The sequence below is a fragment of the Penaeus monodon genome, chromosome 6 (genome assembly GCF_015228065.2).
Source record: "Penaeus monodon isolate SGIC_2016 chromosome 6, NSTDA_Pmon_1, whole genome shotgun sequence".
Lineage (NCBI taxonomy): Eukaryota > Metazoa > Arthropoda > Malacostraca > Decapoda > Penaeidae > Penaeus > Penaeus monodon.
Window position 1 is genome coordinate 17,450,985 of NC_051391.1, and position 18,634 is coordinate 17,469,618.

The window sequence follows — 18,634 nt, forward strand, 5'->3', positions numbered from 1 at the left end:
TTAAAGGGAAGGTCATGTCTACGGAAGGTAATTTTGGCTATGTTAGTGGGTTTCTTTCGATTACCTCTGGGGGGAATGGAGTAGCATTGTACTGACGTTGCATCATAGTCTGTGAGACAGGCAAGTAGGTCTTCTCCACAATCTGACCAATCTTTGTCATAGATTGGGCAATTTGCTGGGGAGATTGAAACTGTTCCGGTGCAACTATTAAGGGTTGGATGGGGTTCTGCAAGGATGGGGTTACCATATATGTCTGTTAGTTTTGTTAATGCTATAGCTTGGTTTTCGGATGTTACTGTGACAAGACGGGAGCGGTCGGGTCGGCTACGGAAAGAGACTTTACCTACTTGTTTTTGGAGACATTGTTGGAAGAGAAGGGTGTTGTCAGAGTAGGGAGCTGTGGGAGGGATCACGAAAAATCGGTCCCATTTGGCTGCGCTGAAGAGGGTATTCAATATTGTTGTAGTGATAGGGGTAGTCGAAGGGCGGGTGCGTGACGATGGAGTAGTGTTGAGGGAGGTAGTGTTATGGGGAGGTGGGCAATAAGGCTGTAAGGTATTAATAAGGGAGGATGGGGTGGTTGATGTTGGAGGTTGTGGGGGTAGAGGTGATGAAGTTGAGCGTGCTGGGAGAGTGGAAATGTTCCTTAAGGATTGGTTGTTGGCTACTGTACTAGTAGGCATTGATGAGGGGGTAGTTGTTGTAGTGTTCGGAGCCGTGGTCAAAGGAGAGCCTGGGGTCAGGGAATCGGGTGGGTTTACATCGTTGGGGCTATTTGATAAAGGGGCAAGCCTCATTGCCCCTAATAGTGGAGGTAAGTTTTCATTGCTGGCCATGGTAAGCCTGGATTATGTTGGGGATAAAAACAGTCCACCCCTCAGGGTCCCTTTGAGGGGTAAGGGCTAGAAAAATCAGGGGAATACCGTGCCCATGGCTCCCTCAGGCCGTTCAGGACTGGCACAAAGTCAGCCTTTCATCCTTTCAGCACGGCTCTCACACCTTAGGAGGTGGATAGCAGAAGGGTTTGGTGAAGGGACAGAAACGAAAAGTGGGAAGGAAAATAAAGACCATGCAAAATTAGTTGAGTCGAGGGCTGAGTCCCAAGGTTGGGAAGTTCCCCATCATTGGGTCCCAGTCTCCGCCTCCTAAGCCCCCCCACGACAACAACGGGCAAGGGATTGGGGGGGGAGAAAAAAAGAAAAAGAAGGATCTGGAGGTTGAGAAGCAAAAGCCATGATCAGTGGCCTAGGAAGAGATTAAAGATATTGCAAACTGGATTAGTTGACAGAGAGTAGGTATAGAAAGGCCCGATGTATAGATGACAAAATCATCTATATACAGGGAGGGTTGGATACCTGGTGGTAATACCAAAATTAGGCCATTTACTGCTAGAAGGAATAATGTGGTACTAAGTGCACTCCCGCTTCAAAATTTGTTATCCAGTAGTCCAAATGCTGTTGAAGATTGTCAGTAGGAAGGATAAAGAGGTAGATGGAAGATGTCGTAGAATACAGTAATGTATGCCATCAGGGCCTTGTGTTGCAGCATGTCTGTAAGGCAGAAAGGAGTTCAGCAGAGAAGGGGGCATTGTAGGGCTTTGTAGAGGATAAGGAGATAGAAGTGAGTTTTGTGGCTGCTTTAATGGAACAAAAGTGGGGAGAAAGGTGAGAGCCACTACTTACCTAGCTAAAATATGCAGCAAGTTCAGTAGCAACTTGTAAAGGTTCAGAAATGAGTGTAATGGATGTGAAGGACTTGGGTAGGATTAGGGGGATATTTCCCAGATAGTTTATGCTATAATATAGTAATAGGTGTTGAGGAGATAACTGTGATGTAATTTTATCAGCTGGTTTTAACTGAGATTCAGATTATGCGGCATAGTTGAGTTGATGGAGTGAGACAAAGGAATTAGGAGTGAGAAGAATTGAGAAGATGGTTCAGAACTGGCCAATGAAAGTCTAGATGAAGAGAAGGAGAGCAAAGAGAAAGATAAAGGCATGAAGAGGTTTGGGTGCTCACGTCAAAGTGAGTGGGACGGTCTGAATTAAGAAGGATAAAGTCAGTGTTAGAAAGAAAGAATTCCAGGGAATGATCTCCAGAAGTAGAGGTAGAGTCACCCCAAAGATTGTGGCAACAAATGAAATCACTGAGTATGAGGAATGGTGGTTGAAGTTGAGAAAGTAAAGTTTTGAAGGAAATAAAGTCAATGGGAAGAGAAGGAGAAAAGTAAAATGAAGCAACTGTGACTCAATGACAAAGAAAGATGCATATAATTGTACAAGAAAAAGTGGTTTGAAAGTGAGGCAGAGAAATTGGATGTTGGATCAGAGAGAAACTTTCTCTTGGGTCATGCTTAGGAAGTTTCTAATGTCCTCAAGAGTTTCTGTTGGGGATTTGGGTGGGAGGGTTTGGAAAATAAAGTAGTTTTTATAAGGTGAACAGGAAATATGCATCTGAGGAGTAGATGATGTACAGTAGGTGTGGAAGGGATGTGGAGGAGAAAATAGGGTAGAATATTTGGATCGGTGATAAGAGTAAGGTTAGTAGTAGGGAGAGACAGGGAGAGTTATGGATATTGGAGAATCTGGATTTAAAATGGTAAAAGGATTTGATCAGGGTAGATAGGGCATAGGCTTGGGGCTCAGATATAACTGTGACAAGGCTTGAGCAATTGGGACAACTGCAGAAGGAAATTTTGCCTACTTGTTTTTGGAGGCATTGTTGGAAGAGGAGGGGTTTATCAGAGTGTGGGGGCTGTTGGGGGAATCATAAAAAATTGGTACCACTTGGCTGGGCTAAATAGGGTACTCAGAAGGTTTACAGAAGTGGGAATTGTAGAGGGGCAAGGATGGGAGGAAGAGGGAGTGGTGTGGAGTGAGATAATACTATGGGGATGAGGGCAATAAGGTTGAAGAGTTGTAATAAGGGAGGAGGTAAAAAATGAAGACAATTGTGGGGTAGATGATATTGGGGAATGAGGAAGGGGTTTCTTTTGATACAGATGATTTGGGATGGATCAAGTTGACAACACATATTGAGGAGGGGTGTGTAATAGCAGTGGTTGAAGTTGTGATCAAAGGAGAGTCGGAGGTCAGTAGGAAGGAGGAGTTAGATTTAGAAAGGCTAGTTGATACCGGGGCAAGCCTCAATTCTCCTAATAGCACAAAATTTTCATTACAGACCATGGTAAGGTTGAAATATATATGGGGAAGATAAAAGGTCCACCCCTCAGGCTCCCCATGAGAGGTAAGGGCTGGACAATTAACCAAGGCCGTTCATAACTGGCACAAAGTCATCCTTTCATATTTTCAACACAGCTCTCACTTCTTAGGAATTGGACAGGGAAAGGGGTTGGAGAACATATGGGAAAGGAAAGGGGGAGAAGAAAAGACCCTGCAAAATTAGTTGGGTCAAGGGTTGAGGCCCAAGGTAGGGGAGATCCCCAGCACTGGGCTTCAGTCTGTCTAATGAGCCCCACTACAACAACAATGGGGGAGGGTTTGGGGGTGAATAATGATGATGATGATGACAGTAAAAATAAAAACAATAATAATAATAATCATGATTTAATATGCAAAAATTGTTCTGCAAGTATTTGCATGAAATCAGTCATTAGAATTCATAAAATGAAAATTTTTCCAAAGATGACGGTTTTATTTTTTTTATCTACAATCACCACCAAAGTATCCTAATTTAGGACAATGTTTAGAGATAAAACAATATCGAAATATTTTACAACCACACTAGTCTGTGTATTTAAAAAAAGAAAATAGATTATAAAAGGAAGAATTTGAAAAAAAATTTATAAATTACAGAGGGTTACACATAGAAATGCTCAAGAAATACAAATGGCTGTCCAATACATAGTTTTAAATCAAGCAATTGCAAAAGATCTTCTGAACAAGAGCATGAGTTAAAATGAATGATAACTTTTAACAATCTGATTATGAAGTGGACCCAGAACAGACAAGCCAATTCTTATCAAATGTATAAAACAAGCAATTCCATTCATAATGTAAGATCTGTTCATAAGCTGTGACCTAACCTCTTGCATTCATATCAAACCAATCATACATTATTCTCTGATATCCTTCCATCACGACACCTATACAAACATACTGGAAATGTTTAAAATAAATTATACAGTCATGGAAGATGGGAACATTCCTCAAAACAAGGATGGTGAATTCATGAAATCCATCTTGGTTCTAATGCTCATCAATCCTCCTGGGGTATCATCATCCGACTGAGAGGAACTATCATTGTAAGAGGAACTTAATCCTAAGAGTCTGAAAAAGGAATTAGAATAATTTTAATACCAAGTAAAGGCATCCTAGTTTCCTATAAATGCTGTGCATTCAATCTATTTTATGCCTAATTCTAATTCTCTTTTATTATTATCATACAGATATAATCTGAGAAAAAAATAATTTCAATTTCATTTACATCCTTCTTTTTTCCAATTTCATCCTAAGAGCAACTACAAACCTAAATAAAACTGCTAAAAGTCATAATAACTATGGCAAAAAAGTATAATGAATTATGTAACAAAGAAGGATAGTGAGATATAGTATACAAATATCAATTTTTAATCTACTATACCTCTCTAAATTGAACTATATAAACTTTATTCATACCTCATTTACGAAGTATATTCAAATGCTACGTGGCCTACCTTGGTCTTTTGTTTGAAGAATTTTCAGAGAGAGGAACACTTCCTACTTCAAATGTTGAATTGAGAAGAGTATCATTCTTGCTCGTCTGAAACAGGTGATACGTACAGTTATACTAAAAGTGTAACAGTAAACTGCAGCAAGGATGCTAAATTGTAACCATGGTTTATTCTAAAAATAATAATAATAATAATAAAAATAAAATAAAAATAAATAAAATAAAAATAAACAAAATAAAAATAAATAAATAAATAAAAATAATAAAAATATCAAAGGTTCATGGTTAATAGTTAAGACATAAATGTGTTAGATGTCAAAGTCATATGGCACTATGATAAAGTATAGTAGCAATTAGGGTAAAGTGTAAGTTAAGAGGTTGAACAGCTTATGGGGGTATAGTATGAAGTTGTGTTAAAAGGGTAATTAGATCAAATGGAGGCTATTTATGCATCTAAGGAAGGAGAACAAAGGAAAAGGCAGGGGATTCCAAGAGGATGTCCAACAGGTTGGGGGCTCGGGGAAGTGAGAATAAGTGAGGAAAAGCAGAGGTATGGTTGCTGTAAGGCAGGGACAGGATACTAGAATGTGCAGAACTGAAATGAGGAGCATAGAGGTGGATCAGATTGTGACATGAGAGAGGAATGTGTGAAACAAGTGTTTAATTTGTTATCGGGCAAGAGCAGTTCACCATCATCTACTCTTATGGAATAGGATGGGATTGACCAAAGGGAGATGGAAGGTTTTATGTTATATAGTTTATTAATGAAAAGATTAGACCAGAAAGACTGTCAGAGGGTAAAGAAGGCCTTGAATTAAGAGTAGTAGTGAGAGAAAGACTGTCAGAGGGTAAAGATAAAGGCCTTGAATTAAGGGTAGTAGTGAGAGGCTGGTACATGTGAAAATCTAGGTTGATGGGATATAGACAAGTCGGCAAAGTGTGCTATTGTATCTATCTACTTGTTCATTGCCAGGGGTCCCAATGTGGTTGGGTATACAGCAAAAAAAACAACAAGAGGGTTGACTGGCTGTAGATTGTATGAGAGATAATGAGTTTTTTTGAGTCAGTGAAAATTGTTGAAGCCCAGCAGGCTGTAGAGCAAGTGTTTGGCAGGATGGCCAAAACACCAACATTTCTGTCAATGACAGGGCAGGAATCTCTGCCAATACAGGCCTCTTCTGGAGGGTTATGTCTACTGAAGGTAATTTTAGCAATGTTGACTTGCAGTGGCTTCTGGGGGGAATAGTGTAGCACTTGTATTGATACTGCATAATAATCTATGAGGAAAGTGAGCAGGTAATTTTCACAGTATGACCAATCCCTGTCAGAGACTGGGCAATCAGCTAGGAAGATGGAAACAGTTCCAGTACAAGTATTAAGGGAAGAGTGAAGCTGAGCAAGAATAGTGCCAAAGAGGTCAACTAGGGTAAGCAGTGCATGTGCCTGGGACTCAGATGTATTCAGGATAGCTGCAGAAGGAGACCTTGCCTACTTATTTTTGGAGGCATTGTTGAAAGAGGAGAGTATAGTCTGATCCCATATGGCTGGGCTAAAATGGCTTGTCAAAAGATTTGCATTGGTGGGATTTACAGTTACGAAAATGGGAGGAAGAGGGAGTAATGTGCTACTGTGGGGAGAAGGGAAATAAGGCTGAAGAGTTGTAATAAGGGAGGACATAGAAACAGAAGATGATTGTGTAGGATACTAGGGGAGGTTGGGGTGTCTTTTGACAGTTGAGGTATAACCTGGGTAGATGATTCAGGATGGGTCAAGTTGACAATAAGACATGATCAAACCAAAGAGGTTCGATTCCAGAAGGCTAGTTTGTATGGGAGCATGCCTCAGTTCTGTCTAAATTGGATCAAAATCTTCATTACTGGCCATGGGAAGCCTGAAATGTGTGTGTGGGGGGGGGGGAAGTCCACCCCTCAGGCTCCCCAAGAGAGATAACTGACAGACAATTAACCAAGGGACTGCCATGCCCATGGCTCCCAGAGGATGTTCACAACTAGCACAAAGTCATCCTTTCATCCTTTCAACACAGCTCTCCCACCTTAGGAATTGGACTGGGGAAGAAGTTGAAGAAGATAAGGAAAAGGAAAGGGGGAAAATAAAAGACCATGCAAAATTGGTTGAACCGAAGGCTGATGCACTACATTGGGCCTCGGTCTCCATCTCCTAAGCCCCCCATGAAAATGTCATAACCATGCAGAATTACACCCCATGTTGACAGCATATAGTTCATTAACAACTTGTAGCTATATCAGTTTAGATTTCATGAGGTAGGTGTACTTCCACAAATAATTTAATATTTTTACAGGTCATGTATGTCCCGTATAATGAAAGGGGAATTTAACTAATGTACTGCCACACATGGTGGCAGTATATCAGCATGTTGTGTCTTATTCTGATTCACTGTCATTCTCATCCTAACTCTTCGGTACTTTGTTTATTTAACACCCTCTTAGACCAGTAACTTGATATTAACCTGCAACCTGTGATGACCACAAATCATAAGCTGCTTGTACATGTAATACAGATTCTATAAGTTGCCCCCTTCCCCTGTAAGCTAGGATTTCAGGGTTCTAATCATTCACAGCAAGAGAGCCTCAACCCGCCAACCACTAGGCCCCAGTAATTGGTACCTAAGCCCATTGAACCACTGAGCACACCTATGATTATATTAAATTAATACATATTTAAATTATCTTTTTAAAAAATCCTACAAAACAAGTAATTTCTGCCAGCAGAGAATAGAAAGTGTCTCTGAAAACACCATGTGCAGAAAGAAACCCTAAATTTTACATATACCTCAAGTGCAAAATTCACTTTAAAAATTTTGAGAATTCCGTAGGCTTTGGCATAAAGGTACCCTAAAGCAAAAAAATTAAACCAATACTTTGCATCAAAATGCCAAATCATTTACTTACTTCTGACAGGCTTGAATCTGGGGTTGATCTGTTTTTGCATTTAAGTATATTGCATTTGCATTTCAAATTGCATGCATTCAAGCCTTTGCGACAAGCACAGAGCTTCTTTGAACAATCTCCCTTGCATCCGCATCTGATGTCTCCTGAAGAATCCCGCTTTGAGCCACTCTTTCTCTTTCTCCCATTGTCATTTTCCTGTTCCTCATCTTCTTCATCACAAACATTTCTTTTGCCCTAAAAGAAATTTATTTATAAATTTATTAAAATTTATACCATGAAACATGAATAGTTTCTAATTCAAACAAAACTTTCAGGGCTTCTTAACATGGCACTTAAAAAAAAATAACTTTAAAAATTATTCATTCAACTAACCGTCATCTGTTTTATTCTCTTGTACAATGGAGTTTTGCGCCAATCTGGATCATTCTTCTCCTCTTTCTCATCATCTTCTTCCTCCTCTGATTCACTCAAAACTTCAACTGTGGGTTGTTTCTTTACCGGACCAGGTTTGACAAATGTGCGCCGTCGGTCACCTAAGCTAATGTTAGGCATGAGAGATACCTGCATAGAAAAGCATGGATAGAATCTCATTACAAACTTACAAAGAATGTCTAGTCCAGAAATAATGTCATGTACTATCACACTGATAACATTTGATGTAGCCCTTTTGTTTATTACTAAAATAATTCAGAAGCCCATTTTTTTTACTGCCACTTGAAATTTCTTGCAATTAATCTTACTTCACAACACGAGGCAGAGAAGGCACTACACACAGCAAAACAGAGTGAAAGTTGGAGGGCACAATAGGAGGGAAATAACTGGGTTTAACTGTCATGAAAATCTCTAGAAAGTTGAAGGCGATGGCCAGTTTCATTTTCCCTTGTCAAAACGTAGTCTTAATTATCACTGCAGCTTCCTTATCAACAAAAGAATTCAATCTGAAGAGTAGTTTTGACAGAAATCACCTTTTAAGTGCACACATTTATTTAAATAGTACACTGTGGAATTTGTGGATATGTAAATATTTCCTTACCCGATTGCCCTGAGTGACAGCAGAGACTGTAAGCTGTTTCTTGAGTTCCTCACATTCTTGTCTCTTTGCCTGTAATTCTTCATACAGCTCAGACAGGCGGGCAATTTCAGCCTCTTGGAATTTCAGTCTTTCCATAAGTACACTATCCTTACTTTGTTCATTATTCTCATCTTTGTCTGTTTCTCTCTCATCCTGCTAATAATCAAGAAATTATTTTGTAACCTCATATATCAACAGGTTTTGTATTTGACAAATCTCATGGTATGGAAGACATCCACAATTTACACCATCTTCTCATGCTAAGGTGCTAAGATACTTTTTTAAAAAAATCATCATCATACCTCAGCTTTTGGCATTTGTCTCAGCAAGAAGAGCACCTTATCTTCATGTTCTCTTGAGATACGAGTAAGTTCAGCTTGATGAGACTCCTTCAGTGTCTTCAACTCTCCTTCCATATCATCAAGGGACTGAGCAACTTCTTCATACTGGCTCTAAAGAAAGTAAACAAGACATTATTAATGAAATAAGTTAATGGAATGCATTCACTTGAAGTCTTTCTTTAATGCAGCTTTCTGCACAAGTTTCCAGTCAATATAATTTACCTGGAGATCCTTTAAGTCAGCTTCGCGAGCAGCTGTGTTCACTTGCCCATTGGCTGCCACTTCAAAGAGATAATTGAGAGCACACTTTGCCTCCACCATGCTTTGCATTGAGTCAAATCTTTTCCTGCTAGCAGTATCTAAAAAGGAATAAAAAACAAGAACAACATCTGGTAATGTAATATATATATTGTATATTCATTAATAAATACTAATTCAATAAAAAAGAGAAGAGGGTATATACTGAAAATAAAGGATATTCACTTATCCTGTGACAGTTAAACTCTAAGATGTCTTTTTACAATGCTTGACAATGATGTAGTTGCAAGAAGAAGGAAGGAGAAGAAGAAGGAAGAAGAGGAAGAAGAAGAGGAAGAGGAAGAGGAGGAAGAGGAAGAGGAAGAGGAAGAGGAAGAGGAAGAGGAAGAGGAGGAAGAGTACAGTCAAACATAACATAATATAGACAAAGCAAACATACTATACTGCTTAACACTTTGTACTGGGATGGCATGACACACATGCTCTACCCACTGTAACTTTAGCTTATTGATTGTGTTTACTTATAGATGGCTCCACAAGTGCTTCAGAGTTAATTACAAGTCCTATCTATCCCACTTGTTCATCCTTTTCCTTAATTTTGGGAAAGATTCTTTTATATCTTTTATTTTTATCATCATTTTAATACCATTGTAATACAAATAATTTCAATAATGATAACTATCAATTTTAACATCAGAAAATAAAACCATTTTCCTGAATATTAGAGGAATAGGGAAATTAGTGGTTACGTAGGGCTACTAATTAAGTGCTTTTGGGGAGCCATTTGTGTGCAACAAAATTAAGAGTACAGAGTACATATACCCACCACATGCAAGGGGTTAAGAAATAATGAAATCATAAGAAATACATAAAAGCTTACCTTCATCCCCATCCATAATCTTTGACTGGAGGTCATTAATCTGTGCTGTACGCAGTTGAAGGTCATTCTCAAGATTTTTAATTTTTGTCTCTAGTTCAGTTGTTAGATGTTCAGTCAACTGACCATTTCTTAGTTGGCGCTAAAAGCAAATGGAAAATTATGAGCAACCAATGTTATTTTGCGCATTTATACCCAAGAATATACTTAAATATCTTCAACACATATGTAGTAGAAACAATAATAATCATATATATAACATCTACCTTAGCCTTGTTAATTTGGTCTGAAATGGTTTTCCTGTCATCCATTAAGTTTTCAAGTGACTGCTTTGCCTGCTTTTTCACTGTTACAACTTCTAATTCACCTTCCAACCATGTTCTGTTGTACAAAAAGTCAGTTATTGTAGCCAACTTATCAGTCTTAGTGCAGATATATGTATCTGAGACAAAATTCTCAATACAAATTCATGTCATACTTAATCTAGCAACTATTACTAGAAGTTACATTCATATCTGGAAATTCATTTCTGTTAAAAAATATATATATTAAAGTTTAACTATGAGTAAGTTTTATATATATATATATATATATATATATATATATATATATATATATATATATATATATATATACAAATTTAACTAGTTTACAAATAAAGCAGCTAAAATACTTCAATACATACTTAACACGATTTCCAACACCAGCATTTTCGCGTGTAGCTGCTCTCTTTTCGGCACCTGCCTTTTGCAGTGCCATTGCATCCTGGCAATACCAAAAGATAAAATCATTATAAGTAATATCAACTTAAAACAATTCATAGTAATCAAGATTGAATGTATTCTGTAATTGGTTTTGTTAAAGAAACTTCATTGAACAGGACACACCAAGACAAAAGATTGAAGTATCAAGTACCTTTAGTCTCTTGTTAATGGCAATGGCCTCTTCCATTTTACGCCTTAATACATTTTGCTGTTTTGAGTGAAGACGCTCCATTTTCACAATCTGATATTGTTTCCGTCGATCAGCTTCTTTGAGTTTTGCAACCTATTGAAAGAAGAAAAAAGACATCCACAATATAAGGCTGTCATTTTACTGTGATGAAAATAAAGAGCACTATCTTAAAATAAGAATCAGTCAACAAATCACACTAGCAATCAGTGATTAAATATAAGACAAATAGAACAGTATAGAATATCTGAAGTTTTAGTAGGTTTCCTCTCATCTTCTATAATATAGGTGAACATCAGTTAAACCAACACTAGAAACTAAAATAATTAGGATAATGATTTTGCAGTATAACTGAATAAAAAATGAATAAATATGGTGGACCCACATCAAATAACACAGACTTGACTTGCAGGCTCTATAGGTCAACATCTCTCCTTGTGTACTAAGAATAGTTGGGTTTCTAATCACTCATGGCATCAGAGCTTCAGACCCCTAAATACTAGATTAGTGTTCAAGCACCTTGGTCCACTGAGCCACAGTACACACAATAACTGAATAACCTATACCTCTTTGTCCTTCTGGGCTTTCCACACACGGAACTTTTCACTGTCTTCCTTCATCTGCCGGATTAGTTTCACCCTGGTTGCCTTCATAGCCTGTAATTGAGATAGGTATAAAGTGCTTCAGTAAAACAACAAACAACTTTTCTTTTCTTTTTTTTTAAACCAAGAATTCACATTTTCACAAATAAGAAAGACAGCAAAATTAAAACAGTCCAGAGATCCTAAATCATTTCAGGTGGATATGCATATCATAATGAGTTAGAATTAAATAATGTCTAATTCTAAACGCCTCACAAAATCTTGACAATGTGTTTAAATTAACAAAATTTGATGTACAAACCTGTATTTCAGTGTTAAGTTTGGATACTTTTTGTTCTGACTGTTCCTTCAAACGAATCATCTTTGTCAATTCCAACTGCTTCTTTTTCAAGGTGGATATCTGGCCCTCAAGCTCCTGAACTCTCTTGCGTCTTTGTTCAGCAATTCTGTGAGTCATTCCAATGCATTATTTCACTTGTATTTTTTTTTGTCATATTTATTCTTTAAATCACAACTAAACTTGTATTAGAAACTCTCCCCATTTAAAATCTAACCAAATCAAGAATATATCCAGACATATAGGTTTTCAAGAAAATGACTATAAAGGCACTTACTTGCCACTGGCTTGATTGTGAGATGCAGCACGCAATTGTTGCATCAATTCATCTTTCTCCTTTGCAAGGAGTTCAATGTGACATTCCAGATCTTTCTTTTCTTTCTCATGAATAACCTTCATGGCTACCATCTGTGCATCATTGGTTGTCATCTTACTCATTAGCTCTTCTTTCATTGCAAGGGCTCTGTTCAAGTCCTGAGAATGAAAATATCCAAAGAAATAACATCACAAAAATGAAGTACTTTTCTTAAAAACAACTACAATCACTGTAGCACCTGCAAATTTTTAAAAATTAAGTTAATTCAATTTCTATGGCTGTGAAATCACTGAAAACACATACCTGCAATTCTTCATTTAATTTTGCTTGCCGCAGAGTATATTCAGTGCCAAAAAGCTTTGATGGTGAGTTATCAGTATCTGTATCCTCAGATGTAGCAGCATCTGCTGTGGTGGTTTCATCTGACTTCGCAATGGAGGTGTTGGTTGAGATGTTGTGTCGGGAAAGTTCATGTTCCATCATCACCTTCTCTCCTTTCTGCTGCTCACTCTGGCATTCGTAAATATAGGATTATTATTATGTGTACAGAGTACTTATTAACTCATGGTTAATTATCCTAAAAAATAATAATAATAAATATATAAATAAATAAAAATAAACACTGCCAAAAAAATGGAAATGATACTGTTTTAACACTAATTCAGTTCATTAATTTTTTTTATCTATTTACTGATTAGATTCATAAATCAAGAAGACATACCTGTAGTTCGACAACTTTCTTTTGCAAATCCTTTATGAGATTGAGCTGATCTTCATATTGTGGGTTAAGGGTGACATCTAGTGTCTTGTTGAGAACCTCGACTGTGTTACCTGTCTGGGCTCGAAGCTCTTCTAATTTGGTTTTCAAGCGATCTCGAGCCATCTCAGCCTGCAAATGTTGAACAGCTGAATTACTAAAACCTGGTGAAAATAGTTTTAAATATATGAAAATAGCATCTTAACAAATATCTCCAAACCACAGGAAATGAAAGCCTCACCAGTAAAGCCTTTTCTGCCATGTTTGTATTTTCATCAAGAGCAGAATGCAAAGCACGTGTCAGTTTGTCATTTTCCTCCTGAAGGAGCTGGTTTTGACTTAAGAGGGCATTTAACTGAAAATATTAAAAGGTCTTTAATAAACATAATCATAACTTTGATTACACAATCATATGTGTTTGTCTGGATATTAATTTATTCATTTTTCAGAAATAAAAATAATAAAAAGGTGAATGGTGGCCTACCTTTCAGGCTAATGAAAGGTATTGCACAAATGTGACCAAACAATCAAATAGACCAAAAATAAAAATGACACTAATAGATAATTTCCCAACATTTTCCACAATTTGTTTTGCAGATCATATTCTAATTCCACTTTAACATTCCCAAATAATCCACTGACATTTTCCTTTTCATCTGGGGGACAAAAGGAAAGGTTTGACATTTAAAATACAACTGAGGAAGGGATACAGTCTTCCAGAAAAGAAAAGAAAAGAGAGAAAAAAAAAAGAGCTGAAGACCCACCTCATCACTAGAAGTAATTGACACTCCTCCACCACCACTGCTAGAAGCAAGAAGCTGGACCTGAAGTTGCTGAACCTATAAAAAGGAGAAAAGTTTCAATTGCATACATAGTAGTGTTCCAATTTGTCTGACATCAAATACTCAAGGCCCCCTTTTCATAGACTGGAAAAAAAGTAGTTGAGTAGTGCACAGTTTCTGTGGTACAGGGTGATTGTGACCCAGATGAAATATAGCATATTTGTCATATCCGGGACTTTATGTCAGTTGAGTATCAGCAGGGTGGCGACTCTACCAAGAAAAAACAATAAATTGTGGTAATGCAAAATGTGTTTGCATATTTCCAAAACAAGCATACAAATAACTCTTTTTGATATACCTGCTGTCTCAACTTTGCAATTTCTGCAGCCTGTGGATCACGGTTGATAATGGGTTTGTTTTTAATCTTCCTGGCCCGATCAGCATAACGTAATGTGCTAAGTGTTTCTTCCATATTACTATCTGCTGGGGATACACAGGCTAGCATCACAGTGTGAGAATTACCACCAAGGGAATCTGAAATAAAGGAAAAGAAGTTTAATTTAAAAACAATATGAAATCCAACAACAATAATGACTTTGAAGTCAAGGCTTTCTGAATTAAAAAGATATCAGCTCTCAAAATATTTACACAATTTCTGGTCAAAAAATATTTCATATTTAAATCAATGAAACCTTTTTACATGGCATTGATGCACTTACCCTGGAGTAACCGTGTAAGTTTTGAGTCTCTGTATGGCACATGGCCTCTGTTTCCTTCCTCACATAATGCAGAGAATCACATTCCCTAAAGCTAAGAGGCCTTTATTGATATTAACACCCTCTTTGAACCGCTCTCCTGTGGCACCTGTCTTCTTTGCACGTTCACTGCCAGCCAAGTCAACCAAGTGGAACTTTGCACACATAATGCTTTCACTGGGAAATAAAATATATATGTGTGTCACAATAACATATAGCTTATACTGTAAACAGATCAAATAAATAAAAGAAAGTCACATACATGTGTTACATACAGATATTTGTATACATGTGCACACAAATTTTCAAAAATGAATGAATGAGAATGAATAATTTCAGAAAAGCTTCTTTTTTCAGTAGGTGGCATTAATGTATACATATATTTAACTTAAATATACATAATACAAGTATAATTGTATGCATCTATGTATAGAAACATATTATAAGGATACACACATACAAAAATATAATTTTCCTTTTTATCACATTCATAAATAATGATGCTGAAATCATTATTTGCACCATAATTCCAAAATATATCCAAATTACATGAAGTTATAAACACCTTTCATTTTTATTTTTCTGTTCAATATGAAGAGAAAAAATAGCATGAGATCGACTAGATCGAGCATTCATTGCTGTAGCACCAGTAGCTCTGTTCTGAGCACCCTGTAGAAAAGAAAATATATATCAATGCAAATTTGTCATTTTTGTATTGCACCTTTTACATGTTGCAAAATATTACATTTCTCACACAAAACTTGCCAAATTGCAACTATAGGCATGTAAATGGTTTATCTTATCACACAATATGATACTGATTCAAATATGTGAAGAAGCATTTCACCCTACCCTTTCAAGACACATCATAGTCTCTTCTAGTGTTGTCACAGGGATTTCTGTAAGACCAACTATCTTTATACCTCCCCTTGGATCTTCTCGAATGTCAACAACACATTCATCTCTGTTTTTGTTTGTCAGGAGATCAAAAAGGGATTCTTTATACAACTGAAAAGGAAAATAAATATTCTATATACACAAGTACAAATAACCAGACAGTGTTAAATAATAATAAGGTACAAGAATAATAACTGAGAAATAAAAGGGAGTTGCTGTAAATACAGAAGTGAGATAAACTGTATAAAACCTTCACTGAAAAGATACAATCAATACAGGGAATCATCAATCAAATGGGTAATTGTTTAAGAAGTTCCTAGCTGGGACTCAGTCCCTAGACATTATCCAGTCTTTTGTAATATCCTCACTGGGTCTATGCCCCAGGAACCTGACCCAATCCAGGTATTTTCTTAACAGAGTATTTTATGTGTGAGCATAATATAATACATGTATATTTAGTGAATATACAGGTCTACTGGGACAAAAATTGAGAGTGAGTAATGTTTTAACCTTTTTAGCCCATTTGATCCAGGTGCCTCGCATCCAACATATGGACTAATATATGGGCATTAGGCTTACTTGAGTGGCAACTTTCCACGGTAACTGGCTTGTAGAGTTTGCCCTCATGAACAATCACATGCAATATCTTTGCTTTTAGGTTTTTTTCTGCAGATACATTTTTGCCATTTTCAAATACTATGCTATATCATGATGGTAATAGAGAGAAGACTCAAAAAAATGTCTCCAGGCAGTTTACACTCTGTGAAATAACACTAATATTTAGTAACAAGGTGTTAGTTCCCATTTTCTGCAACACACTTTGCACCACCAGTAACAATGGACAAGAATAGGTTTCTGCACGTGTACATACGTGTCCTTCATGGAGACAGCGCTTTCCCAGGCATGGCTCACAAAGTTACACTCCACCCTTGTGGACTAGTGGCAATCCTGCTGTGGCTATGAACTAGCCTCATCCTGATGGCCTGCAGAGTTAATCTCCCTACAAGTGCTTTGTGCACTCGTAATAAGACATCCATGTCACCTACCACCTGACAGCATCATCCCATGGTTAAGGGGTTGTCACCAGTCCCTTGGCCAAATTTCTTCCACAATGAGACATTACTGTCACTTGCTCCTCAGTCAGTTTTTCCATGACGAGACTTTAGTGTCCCCTTGGATCCAATGGATTGAGAGTGACAATGACTGGTTATGACCTTATAACATACATGAACAAAGATCGTTTATCCAGGGTTACTAAACCATGTGGCAAGTTAAGGCTGGAGAGGTGAGAGGTGTGTGAGGGATATTTGTCACTACTTATTTCCATCATTTCTGATGTTATTTTTTGCATACACTGACTGTTTCATAAAGTAGTTTTTCCTTTCCTTATGAAAGTTTTCAGTAATTTTCCCCATTTTAATAGCCATTATGTTAACATATCATTAACTGCAAATCTCTAATAATCAGTAAGCTAACAATTCCTATATAAAATTTCTTATCTACTGCCCTGTTTGTAACAAACAACATACTTAGAACTATTCTAGCAAACAACTACAAGTTTTCCTCGAGACATTTAAGTAAAATATGTAGTTAAATGTATAAGTAAAAACTGTACTTACCTCAATAAAAGAAACTTTGACAAGAAAATCTGCATTTTTCTTTTCAGAAACTCCCTCAAAAATATCACGTACTGCTCTTGGAATGATACCAGCTTCATCATCTGTTTCAATGCCTTGTGTGTAAGCTGTTCCCATACTGTGTGTTTTGCCTGAACCTGTCTGACCATATGCTAGTACAGTCACATTGTAACCTGCAAAATTAACATTTTAAATAAATATTTCACACTCAAAGGGATTAGCTATCTTACCCTTATTCATGGTGTTTCAGCTGTCATAATTTTGTAATAATAAGTAATCACAGGTGTAAATACTCAGTTCTCAACCGAGAAAGAAATTACCATTAAATAAATTCTGAACCACCTTCTTCACAGCAGATTCATATACATAGCCTTGAGAAGTATCACTTGCAAATGCAAAGTCATAAGTGAAAGCTTTCTCTGTGCCACGAATAACAACCTGGAAAAAATGGATGTAATTATCATCTCTATCATAATCTTGTACTCTACAGTTTTGATTTTCAAATATAAATAAGTAGTCTAACATATGGAGTAGAATTTTCATTCAAGAACTGCTGAAGTAATCTTTCACATCCATACCTGTGATTCTCCTGGCGTGAGATCTATACATTCTTGACAGCCCTCACGCAATTCCTTTGGTAGCATGGGCCGCACCCTGACGGCCACCCGTACGGGTATAACTTTACTGCCACTGCTGTCTTCACTCACCATCCTAGGAAATAAAAAAAATCTTCTTAACACATGTCAGAATACATTTTAATCTTTATCATTATCATCATTCAACAACATTCATAATAAAACAAATACTGTCAACACCATTAAGAAGGCTATCAGACCTAAAATTGTGAGAAATGGAATCAGATTTTGAACATATCAAATACTGATTACCAAGGACATCATGCAATCTGACATATGACAACAAGTGAACATTAGAGTGCACTTGAATAAATACATGCACATAGAGATGTATGTGTGAATGCATGTCAATAACAGGAAGTGGGGTGGGGCAGGGGGGAGGAGAGGAGGGAAAGGAGGGGGGAGGGGAGGGAAAGGAGGGGGGAGGGGAGGAGGGAGAAGAGAGGGGAGGGGAGGAGGGAGAAGAGAGGGGGAGGGGAGGAGGGAGAGGGGAGGGGACAATAATAGGTTGCCCATGGAATTAATGTTCCTCCTGTAGACAGCTCTTTGCCAAGCATGGCTCACAAGAGTTACACTCCACCCTTGTGGACTAGTGAAAATATTGGGGAGGACAGGAGAGGAATACCTGTGCACATCCTATCATGATACTATTGGTACTTAAGGATTCCTATTATCCTCTACAACTCATACTTCGGGAGTTTCCTCCAGAAACTGCCCCTACGCCCCGCAATATTGGCCTCAATAGCAGCGAAGGGCATGGTGAATACCACGGAATTTGAAGTTGGCAAAAGGAATTACTCTGTGGATTCCTTTCTA

At 37.4% G+C, this 18,634-nt stretch overlaps 1 protein-coding gene across 1 annotated transcript in view; it reads right to left on the reverse strand.

The window, feature by feature from the left end:
• Window positions 1-3,550: 3,550 nt before the first annotated feature.
• The window catches only part of LOC119574293 (chromosome-associated kinesin KIF4-like), a 15,643-nt gene continuing 559 nt past the window's right edge, over window positions 3,551-18,634 (reverse strand). The window contains 26 exon segments of the mRNA XM_037921489.1: window positions 3,551-4,289; window positions 4,676-4,761; window positions 7,602-7,835; window positions 7,974-8,162; window positions 8,635-8,829; window positions 8,976-9,125; window positions 9,237-9,373; window positions 10,153-10,291; window positions 10,416-10,530; window positions 10,835-10,914; window positions 11,065-11,196; window positions 11,667-11,756; window positions 12,004-12,148; window positions 12,317-12,513; window positions 12,659-12,865; window positions 13,077-13,244; window positions 13,354-13,467; window positions 13,877-13,951; window positions 14,253-14,428; window positions 14,614-14,686; window positions 14,688-14,826; window positions 15,215-15,318; window positions 15,502-15,657; window positions 17,166-17,356; window positions 17,504-17,621; window positions 17,762-17,894. Coding sequence (XP_037777417.1) covers window positions 4,169-4,289; window positions 4,676-4,761; window positions 7,602-7,835; window positions 7,974-8,162; window positions 8,635-8,829; window positions 8,976-9,125; window positions 9,237-9,373; window positions 10,153-10,291; window positions 10,416-10,530; window positions 10,835-10,914; window positions 11,065-11,196; window positions 11,667-11,756; window positions 12,004-12,148; window positions 12,317-12,513; window positions 12,659-12,865; window positions 13,077-13,244; window positions 13,354-13,467; window positions 13,877-13,951; window positions 14,253-14,428; window positions 14,614-14,686; window positions 14,688-14,826; window positions 15,215-15,318; window positions 15,502-15,657; window positions 17,166-17,356; window positions 17,504-17,621; window positions 17,762-17,893 — 3,663 coding nt within the window. The 5' untranslated portion in view covers window position 17,894 and the 3' untranslated portion in view covers window positions 3,551-4,168.